The sequence below is a fragment of the Scyliorhinus torazame genome, chromosome 9 (genome assembly GCF_047496885.1).
Source record: "Scyliorhinus torazame isolate Kashiwa2021f chromosome 9, sScyTor2.1, whole genome shotgun sequence".
Taxonomy (NCBI): Eukaryota; Metazoa; Chordata; class Chondrichthyes; order Carcharhiniformes; family Scyliorhinidae; genus Scyliorhinus; species Scyliorhinus torazame.
This window is the reverse complement of record NC_092715.1, coordinates 124,443,258-124,458,449: the sequence shown is the minus strand read 5'-3', so window position 1 is coordinate 124,458,449 and position 15,192 is coordinate 124,443,258. Positions and strand designations below refer to the sequence as shown.

General features: G+C 43.9%; 1 protein-coding gene across 1 annotated transcript in view; it reads right to left on the bottom strand.

Annotated features, from left to right (window-relative positions):
- Positions 1–558: 558 nt before the first annotated feature.
- Positions 559–15,192, bottom strand: part of LOC140429464 (cysteine dioxygenase type 1-like) — a 31,287-nt gene continuing 16,653 nt past the window's right edge. The window contains exons 2-5 of the mRNA XM_072516488.1: positions 10,583–10,660; positions 10,293–10,447; positions 4,478–4,647; positions 559–1,228 (exon numbers count right to left, since the gene is read on the bottom strand). Coding sequence (XP_072372589.1) covers positions 1,199–1,228; positions 4,478–4,647; positions 10,293–10,447; positions 10,583–10,660 — 433 coding nt within the window. The 3' untranslated portion in view covers positions 559–1,198. The remainder of the gene's footprint in view (positions 1,229–4,477; positions 4,648–10,292; positions 10,448–10,582; positions 10,661–15,192) is intronic.

Below are 15,192 nucleotides of genomic sequence, written 5' to 3'. Positions count from 1 at the left end.
CAGCAATGTAGTTGACTCAAAATGCCCTCTGAAATGGCTTGGTAAACCACTCAATTCCAAGGGCAATTAGGGATTGGCAATCGATTCTGGCCCAGCCAGCGAAGCCCACATCCCATGAACCAATTTTTAAAAAAATAGGAGGCGTGTGGTGCTTCTTTCCACTCCTTTTACACACTTGGTTGCTCAAATCCCACCTGGTCAGAGTTAGGAAGGTCGGGTACTTCACAGCAGATACAGTACAAACTCAGGACGTTACAGCCCTAATATTAAAATCTCCAAAGAAACACTCCGATCAAAACTATTTCGGCATTGAGCAGCATCAAGCTGATGATGTGATATTGTGAAATCATCCATTTTCCTCAATGCGAGATGAAATACAATCCACCCACCTTATTCCTCAATTCCTTTCCTTGAAACAGGCCTCTTTTCTTCAAACTCATTTGCACTTCTCAGGAAACCAAAGGGGGATGGTTTGAGGCAGATTTTATTTAGTGGGGTGTAAAATCAGTTAATTCCACCAACTGCACTCTTTTCATTACCCATACAAACTAAAGGCACTTGTATGCAGGAATTTAAAAGTTTATTAAACTACTAAAACAACTAAAAATTAAATGCTTTTTCAAAATATTTATATATATACACATACAGGTTAAAATTACTTCGACTTTGTGAAGTAAAACAGTGAAAGTTTCAAGCCAACAGCTTTGATAAAATCAGTACATTTACAGATGTATTGTTAATCACATTTCAATGTAAGCTAGCCACAATAAGGGTCTCCAAAATGCCAAGGGAAAGGATAATATGGAATTTTATTTCAAACAGGAGGTGGTAAATATTAGGAAATTCAGTTAGCATTAAAAACAAGGATGTCTTCATTGAGCATTGGCACATGTACAAAAATAACTGAAACATCCGTTTTGATAACATCAATCTCTGCAGCCCTCAAGCTGAAAAGTGAATAATAATGAAGACTGTTTCTATGAAAAAGTTACATTTGCTTAATCAGACTGAAGTAAATATTAACTATTAAAATTGCAATGCAGGGAAATAGATAATAGATTATTACATGTTTTCTTTCATCCACTCCCCCCAGAAAGTGTAGGCCAAAATGCAGTCAACAACTTCACATGTACTGCAACATTACACGGGCATATTCCACAAGTTCCACTGATCTGGCCTGGCCGTTCAAATGAATTATTTAGTTATTCTCTTGAAAATCTGTCTTTACCTGCAAATCATAAAAACAAAATTAGACTGACATAACAGCAGTCTAACAGGTTTCCCACTTTTGTTTACAAAAGACTATCCAACACAAGCCAATAGTGATTGAAACCATTGTTTGCCTAAAACCGATTGAGCTAAAACAGAGAAAAGCATATTCCCAATGGTTATTATGTTCATGCTCTTATTGACCAAATCAGGGTATGTGATCATCACACTAGTCTGATTAATGCTTAACAAACTTTAGGGGTTTGGTCTGATTACTGAAGGTGAATTGAAACATTTATTTTCCACATCAGTGAATGAAGAAGATCAACACACAAGAACTAGATACTTTGCTGTAGCAAACAAATCCCCCGAATGGTCTCAAACCTGTTGAGAGGGTGTTGGTTACAGAACAGTGAAAGAAGTCTTTGTAGTCTTTAGTAGGTTAACTGTGCATCTTTATTAACAAGGAAAACTATTTACACATGCACAGTAAAAGGTAGAGTCGGAGCTGTCTCTATGCTTGGGTCTTAACCCCATCCCTGTTCAATGCCACCCTGACCCCTGGTCTGGGTATGTGCCTTCTTACATCACTGTGGGTGATACTATACTCAGTACCACATTAACCCTGCATGCGACAGACTCTGGACCAGATTCTCAGATTCTGAGGCTAAGTGCGAAGGATCCGTGGCGTTTTACATTTAAAAAAAAGTCAGTGCCACACCCTCACCGGTGAGGGGCGAGCAGCCACGCCAAGCAAAACTCCCGGAAAATTGCCGGGTCCACGCGTACAGCATGCAGCATGCAGGGGTCACGCCATAAAAACATGGCACCGGCTGTGCGTGGACCCGACCTGCCAGATAGTGCCGTGCCCCCCCCCCCCCCCCCCCCCCCCCCAGCCCGCACAGAATCTCCTCCTCCACCGGCGAGCAGCACGGCTCCTGCCCGACTGTGGCAGTGCTGGTCACAGTCTGCATCCGCCACACCAGGTTCTCGCATGGCCAGGACCAGAAGTGAACGTGCCTCCGTGAACTTGGCCCATCAGGGAAGGGCCTTCAGGTGACATACCGAGGCCATCCCAACGGCATGTGGCGTGCTCCGCGATGATGCTGTTTTGGAGGGGGCGGTGCATGCAAAACCTGCGTCAAACAGGCACCGCCCCCGTCATAAAAAAGGATTCTCCGTCCGATCGCTGATCACGAAATCGGCGTTGTGGAACAAAGAGAATTTCGCCCCCAAATTTCATATCGGTGTATGGTAGCGGTGGACAACTTGCAGACCATCTGGGTTCAAAGTACGACCCACAAGGCATTTTACTGACCGTTGCCCACATGGAGGATTGCCACATTCAGTGAATTCCTGGCCATATAGCTTTTTTCCTGCCGTTATGACTGAAAGTGATACGCATGTAAAGCACGGGTATGTGAGGTGCATGCTGATTGCACACAACATTCATTGTGTGCGAGCTGAGTGCTCCCTCTGCATCCAAGTGTAAATATTTATTTTGTTTTCCCCATTTGAAGTTGATAATTCTATTAATCTAAAAATGATAAAAGCATTTTTTCACAACATTGTGAAATATTTGGCATCTATTAAATGTATCTAATCTTATTCATGGGGTCAAGGTTAGTGAAGAAGCCGGATTTCAATCTTGCTCATGGCCCACTCACTAGCTTAGGTTGCCTGCCACTGCAGAAGTGTGCGCAAAATGTTTAGATCAAGTATTATTCTGCAGCTAGTTTTGAAGTGTAATTAAACAATGCAAGGCACCAACAGCACTGACAAGGTCCTCAATATTGCAATCTAAGCCACAATTTTTATTGTCTACTCAAACTGAATACAATAGGGTTTAAATGCTTTTCATTGCAACCAACTGAATTTCATAGAATCCCTACAGTGCAGAAGGAGGCCATTCGGTCCATCACGTCTGCACCAACTCTCTGAAAGAACACTCTAACCTAGGTCCATATCCCTGGACACACAAGGGGCAATTTTAGAATTGCCAATCCACCTAACCTGCACATCTTTGGATGGTGGGAGGAAACCGGAGCACCCGGAGGAAACCCATGTGGGCACAGGGAGAATGTGCAAACTCCATACAGACGAGTCACCCAAGATCAGAATTGAACCGACGTTCCTGGAGCTGTGAGGCAGTAATGCTATCACCGTGACACTGGGTCAGCAAACATTTATTTATGGAGATATGGTAGAAAGAAGACTTCCTCCCCCCACAAATCTTCTAATTACTAATCTACATCTGTAAAATATCTTTATTGTACAATAGGGGCCAGTTATAAAAAACAAATAATTAGTGAAGCAATAATTTGCGGTTTTCAGTTTTGAACGGTCTAGTTTATCTGCATGCAAAAATACATCACCCCATTACAAAATGTACTTATTCCACAAGTGCTGGAAGGGGTGGTTCTAAATATCAATATATAGCATGTTAAGAGTCCATAATGCACAAGATGAATTGGAAAGTACTATATGGTTGCTAAATAAAGTTGGCTATAGAGCAGAGAAAAACAAATTAGAATAATAGGGTTGGAATGACTTCAAACCAGTATTAAATGTAATGGATGTCAAAATAGCCCAGCTGCGGTCCTCTTTCAGAGGGTCGGTGAAGACTCGATGGGCCGAGAGGCCTCCTTCTGCACTCTCGGGATTATATAATTAATTCTGGGTCAGAAAGCATTTAGCCTTCCTGCCCCACTGGCATCTGGTGATGTGGTCATCAAGCTGAAAATATATTTTGCCTCTCATAGAAATGAGTAATGTGGTACATGAATTTCAGTGCCGCTATGACAGCAGGTACATAAGCTGTACGTCCCAAGGACTGGCAGATCATATCAAACAGCATGTCCCTTCAGCTGTTTGCAGCAGGCAAAGAAAGAAATGTACCCAACCAGCCTGTGCTTGCAAAACTCAAAAGTGCCCATTAGATGCAATTCCATTGGACAATACTTGCTAACAATCCTGATTGCTCCAAGAATTACACTGCTGACCAATAAGGTAGCAGTGATCAGTCAGGCGCACATCGTGGTTCACTTTCATGTGCTGGAAGCTATTCATGTGCTGGAACCATTGATAGAGCAACAGCTCTGCCAATCAGCACTCTCTTCTTGTGCAGTACAAATTATTCTTCACCTTCCAATTGGTATCCTTGCAAATCTGTCCCAATGAGTGCAAAACAAAAAGCTTTCACAGCATACTTTTTTTCCCCCAGCAATACTCGTTCTGTATTACCAACTATTTATACACAAATACTTACAAGAGGAGTTATTTCCCCATACTTGCTCGAAAAAGTAACTCTCACTCTCTTCTTGTGTCCAGTTCTTTGATCAAAACAGTTGCAAGAGTCAAAGGGAGGACTATACAAGTGAAGGCTGACTGCCACTTCTGTGTGACTCACATTTTCAACTCTGTGCAACCCAACTGAATCTAAAAAGGCAAAAAGCAACACATGATGTAGATGAAGAATACAAAATATTAGAAACACTCAGGTTCAACAGCAGCTGAGGAGAGAAACTGATAGAACACATCATGATTTACTTCACACCTAGAAATAAAGGCACGACATTTACTGGAAGGACACAAATAGTTTTTCCCTTTATCTGCTTTTTCCGAACAAATGTCAACTTGAGCAACAAACGCAAGACTTACATTGTCTGATGCACTTTATCCACCAGCTTTACTTGGAAAAGATATTTTATAATAATCAAGAACCCAAAATTTACAAATAAGAAACTTGACTCCAACATCAATTTGACTTTTACACAGCCTATAAATGTTAGGAGCGGGATTTTCTGTGCCGGGACGCGATTCTCTGCTCCCGCGCTGTTTCAGAGAATCGCCTGGGTCGCCAAATTTTCCCGCGACGTCGGTCCGAAGCCCTCCCGCGATTCACGGAAGCAGCCAGATCGGCACAATCGCGTTTTGTGCGGCGCGGTCCAGTGAATCGCCCGAGACAGCCAAAATGGCGATTTACCGGTACCCCCGCGATTCTCAGTGCCAGAAGGGCAGAGCGGCCTGCCCAAAACGGCGGGTTCCCCCCAGCGCTGTCCACATCTGGTCGCTGCCGGTGGGAACAGTGCGGGAACGCTGGGGGTGGGGGTGGGGAGAATCCTGCACCGGGGGGGGGGGGGGGGGGGGGGCCTCAAATGGGGTCTGGCCCGCGATCAGTGCCCACCGATCGTTGGGCCGGCCTCTCTGAAGGACCTCCTTTCTTCCGCAGCCCCGCAAGATCCATCGGACATCTTCTTGCGGGGCGGACTGGGGGAGGACGGTAACCACACATGCGCAGGTGACGCCAGTTATGCGCCGCCGGCCGCGTCATGTATGCGGCGCCAAAGCCTGCCGCACGTAAATGACGCAGCACCTAGCCCATATTCGGGCCCTGAATCGGTCGCGATAGGGGCCGTTTCGCGCCGTTGTGAACCTCGACACGTTCACGACGGCGCAAACACTCTGCCTCTATTTCAGAGAATCGTGCCCCACGATTGGCGCCCCGGACGTGTTGGTCCGACCCCACCATTGGCAGCGTGAACAATATGCATGATGTGCGCCAGCTTTTGGGGGGGGGGGGGGGGGGGGGGGGGTCAATAAATACAAATTGATCATAATGACCCATTTGCATTGATTTAGTGGGACCGGTAACCTATGTTCCAGCCTCCTGGGATTCTCCGGTCCCCGGAAACAGGTGGGCGCGGATCACTTGTGGACTCTACTAGCATTGCCTTGGCGTGGTGGACTTCCTGGTGGGCCACCTCAAGGTCCAACATGCCAGAGTCATGCTAGTAAAGACCATCAGAGCCTATCCAAGGGCCAACTCTCGCGCCCCCCCCCCCCCCCCCAACTATGCACTGCCCACTCTTCTCACCCGGTAAGAGCGGTACCCCCTCGTGGAGTTGCAAGGTAGGTGTTACAGGTGTAATTAATTCTTCTCACTGCCCATCTGCACTGACTCCAGCCGGGGGTCTCTTTTCTGGAGAGATCCCCCTATCACAAGGGTCCCGGGGGGGGGGGGGGGGGAACTTCACTAGAGCCTCCCGCTCAAGGCAGCAGCCCGATGGCGGGATTCTCTCCTATTCCACAAAATTGCGTCCCGCTTTATGATCAAAGGGGAAATCACAAAACTGGTGCATTTCAGATCTGGCGGGAGAATAAATGGGGAATCCAGCCCTGTATCACCCAAAAATGCACCAGTTCCCTTACTTCACAAGTACCCAGATTGCTAGAACTTTATCTTCAAATGGAAAATCCAACTGATGCTAGAGCTGCCTTTGTAGGAGGTTATGACGAGATCCAATTTATCTATTGACCAAGTTTTACCACTGGCCAAAATAAGGCACAGCATTAAATGGAGGCCACCAACTTTCTCCTGATGATTATCATGCAACAAGAACTCAAAGGGTTAAAAAGTGTATGCTTAGTATTCTTGAGCTGGACTAGTCTTACTTTTCAGCTCAGCTCAATTTAGCTTTTTTAAAATTCTTTCGGGACCCGTACGCGTTTCGGGCTAGGCCAGCATTCATTGCTCAACACTAATTACCCTCGAGAAAGTGGTGAATGGGTTGGAATATTTTGCTATGTTAGAAGTCCTATGTAAATCCAACAGATGCAGTTACTATCATTGAAAGAATGTATTGTTCCTTCTGCATCAAAACATGGAAGTATTCATGTCTAAACTAGCAAAAGCAGAATGTGAAAGATGCCAGAGTGGGGTAGGTCCAAAACTTAATCCCGCTGCTAATATTTGAAAAATATATAATTCAAGCTTACACAGTGATGACCATGACATTCTACAAGGTGTCAATAGCATTATTCAACTTCCACAGGAAGGGAGATGCTGACAACAGCAATATGAAGTTATACTCGTGTGGAAGGACAGTTCAAGTATCACAAAACATTTGATTAACGAAAGGAGTCCATGCACAAATGGAACCTCAAGAGAACGAGGCCACTGGAGTAACTTGGGAATTTCAAGCAAAAAGGTAAGGGTCAAAGTAGGGCAGCACGGTAGCATTGTGGTTAGCACTATGGCTTCACAGCACCAGGGTCCCAAGTTCGATTCCCGCTTGAGCCATTGTCTGTGCGGAGTCTGCACGTCCTCCCAGTGTCTGCGTGGGTTTCCTGTGGGTGCTCCGGTTTCCTCCCACAGTCCAAAGATGTGCAGGTTCAGTGGATTGGCCACGCTAAATTGACCTTAGGTTAGATGGGGTTGCTGGGTTACAGGGATAGAGTGGAGGTGTGGGCTTAAGTAGGGTTCTCCTTCCAAGAGCCGGTGCAGATTCGATGGGCCGAATGGCCTCCTTCTGCACTGTAAATTCTATGATTCTATAAAGTAGGATGGAGACATAAGTGGTATAGTAAGAAACAGCATCTTCATACTTCTTAACTGAGGCAAACAAGGAGGGGAAAAAGGTTCAATATAGTGAAAAGCAAGTTTAATTTTTTCAGATTTGTGAATTGCTGGCTAGGCTCACATTTTTTCACCATCCTTAATTGCCCCTCATGTGATGCATCTACAGCCACAATAGTGTGGCCATCAAGCACCTATCTACTCTTAATCCAATTTTCTAGCACGTGGTCCATAATCTTGTATGCAATGGAGTTTGAAGTGCTCATCTAAATGCTTAGGGTTGCCATCTTTACCACCGTTTCAGGCAGCGAGTTGCAGATCCCAACCACCCTCTGGGTGAAACGGTTTTTCCTCACATCCCCTCTAAACTTCCTGTCCCTTACCTTAAATATATGTCCCTGATTATTGACCCCCTCCTCCAAGGGGAAAAAGTTCCTTCCTATCCAGCATATCCATATCCCTTATTTCATACACCTCAATTAGGTTCTCCCCTCAGTCTTCTCTGCTACAAGCAAACAAACCCAGCCTAAGCCATTGTTAAAACGCTCCAGCCCAGGCAATATCCTGGTGAATCTCCTCTGCACTCTCCTAGTGCAACCACTTCCTTCCTACAGTGTGGCGACCAGAACTGCACACAGTAGTCCAACTGTGGACTAACCAGCATTTTATACAGCTCGATCATAACCTCCCTGCTCTCGGCTAATAAAGGCAAGTATTCCGTATGTCTTCTTAACTATCTTATCTACTTGTCCTGCTGTCTTCAGAGATCTATGACCATGCACACCAAGGTCCCTCTTATCCCTGCACTTCCTAGGGTCCTACCATTCATTGCATATTCTCTTGCCTTATTAGTGCTCCAAAAATGCATTATCTCACACTGTTCAGGGTTAAATTACAGTTACCACTGTACTGCCCATCTAACCAGCCATCTATATTGTCCTGTAATAGAAGGCTTGCTTCCTCATCAATATTTATCACACCACCAATTTGTGTCAGGGTGAAGGAAAATGGAATGTTTTAGGTGCTGGATGTGGTGCCAATCAAGCGGGCTATTTGGTCCTAGATAGTATCAAGCTTCTTCTGTGAAGGTGCATTCAGGCAGTGCACAGTATTCCAACTCCTGAAGTGTGCCTTGCAGATGGTGGATTAGCTTTGGGAAAGCAGAAGGGGAATTACTCGCTGCAGAACCTTCACTTCATAAAATATAGTGGAGGAAATTGAAATTGACAACGGGTGGAACACAAACCTTGGGCCACATTTCCTTGCCCCAAAAATGTCAGGAATGGATGTGGGTGAACAAAAGACAAGTCTGCCAGATTGGGCTATTAGGCTCAGGTCGCCACTCCGCAGGCACATCCTTGGATGTTGGGGGTCATAATGAGAGGAAATTGCTTTTTCTGTGCCCTGGGGTTTTAATCAGCTCAGATAGGTTACTGAAGGCTTCTAAAATCCTACCTCGTCATGAACTTTGGAGAAGGTTTGCTGGGGAAAGTTTGCTCTGAAATGGTTTGAGTTTCAGAAATATTAGATGCAGTATTACAGTTTATTATATTTTTACAACAGTGATGTATGGTTCTCTCCTGTAAAGTCAAGTTGACCATTATATTGATAAGCATTGTGCAAGTGTTGAGCTGCATTTGAATCCTTTTCTCCTTGGCAAAAAAGTGTTTGCATGCATTCCAATCTGAAGGAAACTTCTTGTGAGCTCTATTGACATGATCGGAAGTGATTTAATTGTATACGACCCATAAAGATTGAAAATAAAATGGTCTGCAGCTTTCAGGTAGAAATAGACATCTGTTCCTGGACTGCCACAATTGACAGAACATTTGGTTCAGCTTAAAAAAAAAAAAAAAGAGCGTTTTGGTGTTTCACTAGCCTCCATTGTTTGTATTTCCAAGGGCATTTTTGCTCAGCTGGGTCATTATGAATGCTTGGCCGAGTTTCAAAAGTTAAAGGGAAACTTCTCAGCAAGGAGTTGTGTTCACTCAGTTTTATAGGTCAATGAAGGATCATCCATAATTGATGTTACTGAATGGAAGTTTATTTTAAGACCACTTGAGGGGAATTACTTTGATTTTCCCCATTGTGTTTTTCCATAGACAGTTCTAACAAGATTGTTACAGAGGTGTATTTTTTTAACATCCATTTCAAAGGATCTCCATTTCTATTAAATGACTATATGGGTACTGGGAGAGTGGTAATGGAGGATACACTGGGTATGGGGAGGGTGACAAAGGCTAGGGGCATAACAACTATGTTGGAGGACTGGGCTGTTGTCTCAGCAAGCCAAGGCGGATGTTCGAACAGCCTACCTTGGCATCTGCAATCCTCCAGCGCTGCCTCAGAAACACAAATTCTACCAGCCCACATCTCCAGGAGGAGCTGAAAATATGGCTGATTTGGCATTAGCGGCAGGTTCGGCTGAAGTCAGGCAATGGCCTACTATGCACTCCCAATGTGAAAGTTAGCCTTTTACATTTAAGAATGATATACTTCACAATAGTTAACATCGGGTTATTGAATGGCATAGGATTACGTTTCTACACAAATTACAGAACAGTACTGGACATGCAAGAGAACACAAAACAGAAAAAATAATTAATATAAAGATGATTCATAAGTGATTGTCGCAGCAAACAAAGTGAGCCTACAACATCAAAAACAAGAAACAGCCGGTATGACTATATATTATTTTTAAGATCTTTGATTATGGAAGCCTTACCACTGATGTAGGTACACTGATTTTCTTGCAAGATTGCCTCAGAGTTCTTGGTCAGTTCTTTTTTCTCACCATCAGGCCAATTAAAGAGTGTTTCCTTCAACTGCCCTTGAAGCATTTTTAAGAAACAGTGGGAATCAGCATGATCGTGGATACTACTGTAATAATATGGAGAAAAAAGTCAGGAGCTTTCAAATAGTAACTATTTCAATTTTTAGCTTGATAAAAATACTGACATATAAAGATGAAATGTCAAAGCACAAAAAGATTTTAGAATCATTTAAATAGCTCACCTGCCATGGCCTTCACCCCAGCACAGTATCATCAAATTAAACTTTCCATTTCCTTCATCAACAAGATTCCTTGTATACCTGTAAGCAAACAAAAAACTATGTCACAGATACTTAAGATGGTTCCAAAACAAAAATATCCAAGCTAGAAAATGGTTGATAAACCAGAAGCACAAGATACAAAGATTTAATTACTCCAATTTGCCAAGTTAATGTTGGCATTCAAATGTTACATTGAAGAAGAGGCACTTAAATTTCAATTTTTCAACCAATATGTATGAGCAGAATTTGGATTTACTGGAAATACAGGTTGTCATGATCCTTGGCTAGACCCCAAAGTTGTTGGTGAGATCTGCTTAGGGATCAACAAAAGTGGTTTAAAATAGACCTAGGTTCAACCACCTTGAGCCATTTCATAAACTACTTTCCCTACATCACAAGGGCAGAAGTGGGGATGTTCGCTAATGATTGATGCTGAAATTTGCACATTCGTGACTTCCTCTGTGCCCATTTACAGCAAGACCTCAATAACATTCAGGCTCGAGTTGCTAAGTGGCATGCAACTTTTATGCCACACAGGTACCAAGAAGCAATAAACCATCTCAACAAGTAAGAATATCCTTGGCATTCAATGGCATTACCATCACTGATTACCCAATAAAATCCTGGGGGTTACCATGGACCAGAAACTGAACTGGACCAGCCATATAAATACTGTAACTAGAATAGGTCAGACGTTAAGAATTCTGGACTCACCTCCTGATTTGCCAAAGCCTGCCCACCATTTACAAGACAAGTCAGAGTATGATGGAATATTCTCCATTTATCTGATGAGTACAACTCCCAACAACACAGGCTTGACACTTCAGTATAAAGCAGCCAATTTGATTGGCACGCTATCCACCACCTTCAATATGCACTCCATAAGACATGGGAGCAGAATTAGGCCACTTGGCCCATCGAGTCTGCTCCGCCATTCAATCATGGCTGATATTTTCTCATCCCCTTCTCCTGCCAACTCCATCTACCATGCACAGTGCCATCAGTCTGTACAATCAACAAGATGGATTGCAGCAACTCGCCAAGTCTTCCTTGACTGAACCCTCTAAATCCACGACCTCTACCACCTTGAAGGACAAGAGCAGCAGATGCATGGGAACATCACCACCTACAAGTTCCCCTCCAAGTCACACACTATTCTGCTGTTCCTTCACTGTCACTGGGTCAAAAACCTGGAACTCCCTTCTTAACAGCATTATGGTGTACCTACACCACAGACTGCAGTGGTTCAAGAAGGCAGCTCATTGCCATCTTCTAAAGATCAATTAGGGGTGGGGAATAAATGCTATCCTAGCCAGCGACACCTACATCCTGTGAAAGAATTGAAAAATGCTTGAGATTCAAAACGCTTGATAAAAGAATAGAATAAAGCCTCAAGATTCCACAGGTATTGAACAAAAATAAAAAAACTTTACATAAAACTCACAAGGGTCAGAAAGACAATTTTCACCATCCATCTTATGCTCTTAACATGGTTAATGTGGTGTATGAGAATTAACAAGCCAATTGATCAGAAACACCACACTGCACAATAAATGACAGATTCCATGGACTTCTCAACAATCCACCCAGATGTTAGACACACGAAGGAGTCAATCAATCTCCACAAAACCGTATCTCCAAACTTCACCTTTGAAGATCACATCTGAGAGAATTCCAAGTTGTTCCAAAACTAATAGCTTCAATGGTGCACCTCAGTCTTTCAATCTCACCTTCTGAGATTCCCCTGGACTCCCCAAGGATACACCCGTCTACCAAATTACAGGCACAACTTCAGACCTTTGGCTGTACTGAACAGAACACATTGTTCCGATGGGTGCCTTTGCCAACAGTCCTCCTCAATTACCAGGACTTCACTCGAGCCCTCTTTGCTGACCTGCTCCCTGCAGCCTGTTCTTTAACTCTGTTTTCCCCCATTCCCTTCATCTGGGACCCATTTCTGTCCCGTCTTTGTCCCTTATCTGGGACCTCTGCCTGTCCCTTTCTCTAGGACACTTACTGACCATGGTGCTCCACTCAGTCACCTGACCCAGGTGACCCCACACCTTACAAAGGGCCTGTAGAACATAACATGTAGAACTGAATCTGTGAAACAGATTTGACATGCAGGCAGGACTGAGTTCCTGACCTTGGTGAATTTGGGTTTCTTAACAAAGTCAAGAGGCCAACATCATTTCCTATGATGCTTCAAGGACCTATGCCAGCAATCAGATTGTTCACTTGCTAAATGCCAAATTCTGCCTACAGTATTGCAAAGTTATTTATAACCGAGGTAAATAAGCAAAGGGATCCACATGATATACTAACCATTAAAGAGATGTTAATATGGTAATAAACAACATTTCTATTAGAAATAGAATTTAAAAGCCTTGTTAAACTTCAGTAAAGCAATGGTTAGAACAGTGCTGAAGTGCAGTTCTAATCTTCATATTATAAAAAGAATAAAGATGCACTAGAGAAGGTTCAAGAAAACATTCACAAGGATTCAGCAGAATGAAGGTTCAGGAATATTTGAACAGGACAGGGCTCTCCAGAGAGAAGGCTGAAGAATGTTACTTGATGGGGTAGATGAGAAAATAGGTTTCCACTTGTTATAAGTCTAAAACTAGAGGTTATAACAAACACTAATCAATCCAAAAGGTTTCAGGAAAAATATTATCCAGGGAGAATATAGCAAAAGCAAAATGATGCAGATGTTGGATCCAAAACATCAGCTCCTTCTCCCTGCAGATGCTGCGGGACCTGCTGAGGTATTGTCAACATTTTTGGTTTGATAAGAACATGGAAGGTTCTACCAGAAAGCAGGAAAATAACATGGGTGCGACTGGAGACACCAGCAGCAGCTGAGGAGAGCCAAACTAGAAGCCAAACCAAACATATGATAAGATGGAGGAGTAACACCACAATAAACAGATCAGGGAAACAAAGCAGGTGTCTGACTACGCTGATAATTTATGGTTTAAATTAAATTAAAGGTTATGATCCAAGGCTTGTTGGATAATCAATAGTTTTACTCATTTCAATTATTCTCCCTATATAAAGTGACATCAGCAGATGAAAAGCAGCTCATCGATGAGTAGTTGGTGATGCTAAGTAGCATGTTTAGTAGCCCCATAGAGAACTGGCAGGGCAGTTCAGAACCATGGTGTGCACATCTTGCTCCTCCACGCAAGACGTCCAATGCCCTGTCCTAGATAACCAGAAAAAGCAGGAAGCATCGTCAGCAGCCACTGCTCACGAGAGTGTCAGAGTCTGAGCAGCAGTTGGTGTCACATCCACAAGGCTGAGAGCTTGGCACATGGCATATTCTGGGCATGGTCACACCACAAAATATGCTGGAAGAGAAGGAATGGGTGATTGCAGGCAGGCACTCGAAGGGCATGGAAGGCAGTGCAGAAGTTCCGAGTGCATCTCAGGCTCCAGCCAGTATTTAGTGCTGGCTGATGTGAGAGTTCAGCCAAGACCAACTGAAAGGTTGGCTCAGTTGCACAAGGAAAATCAGAAAAGAGAGAAGGCAAAGAGATAGTTGGGGAACAGACAGTTGTTTGTGGTTACAGATACAGGATAGTATTTTTCCTCCTTGGTGCCAAGTGGTGGCAGAGTATTTTGAAGTTTGGGGGGGGGGGGGGGGGGGGGAAAGAGGGGGGGGCAGAGGTAAGTGGAAAAAGCCTGGGATGGTGAACAGCTAGCAATCATAGCCCATATAGTCCTGCAATCAGAATTTAGGGAGCAAGGAGGGAAACAAACAAGCAAGCAGGACCATTAAGGGAGTAATCTTTGGATTACACCCAATAGGACAAGCGAGTGAGAAATCGAAGGATACAGTGGATCGATGAGGAGGGGGGACTCTAGAATACTGGCAGATAGTTAAATATGGGAGTAGTTTATAGGTCTAGCAGTAACACTGTAGGACAGGGTATACAGGAAGAAATCATCCCTACAGTGCCGAAGGAGGCCATTCGGCCCTCAGAGTCTGTACTTTAAAAAAAAAAGAGTACCCTACCTAGGCCCAATCCCCCCTCTAGCCCTGTATTCCCAGCCAACCTTTGGACACTTAAGGGGCAATTTAGCATGGCCAATCCACCTAACCTGCACATCTTTGGACTGTGGGAGGAAACCGGAGCACCCGGAGGAAACCCGCCTAGACACGGGGAAAAATGCAAACAGTCACCCGAAGTTGGAATCAAACCGGGGTCCTTGGCGCAGTAAGGCAGCAGTGCTAAGCACTGTGCCATCATGCCACCTATAAAAAAAGTACAGCAATAAATCATGGAATGATTTTAATCTACAAATAGTTGGACGAATCAGTAACCTGGAAGATGAGTTGACAGGGCATTTTCAGGACAGTCGTTTAGAACAGCACATTTTGGAATAAAAGATCAGGCTATTCTGGATCTGGTAATGCGGCATGGAACAGGATTAATGACCCCATAGTCAGGGAGCATCAAGGTGGCAATGATCGGAACATAACTGAATTTCACAAGAGCGGGTCTAGGACTAGTTAAGCTTGTTAAGAACCCTGCTGATGTACATTTTCAGTTTGGTATAATGTC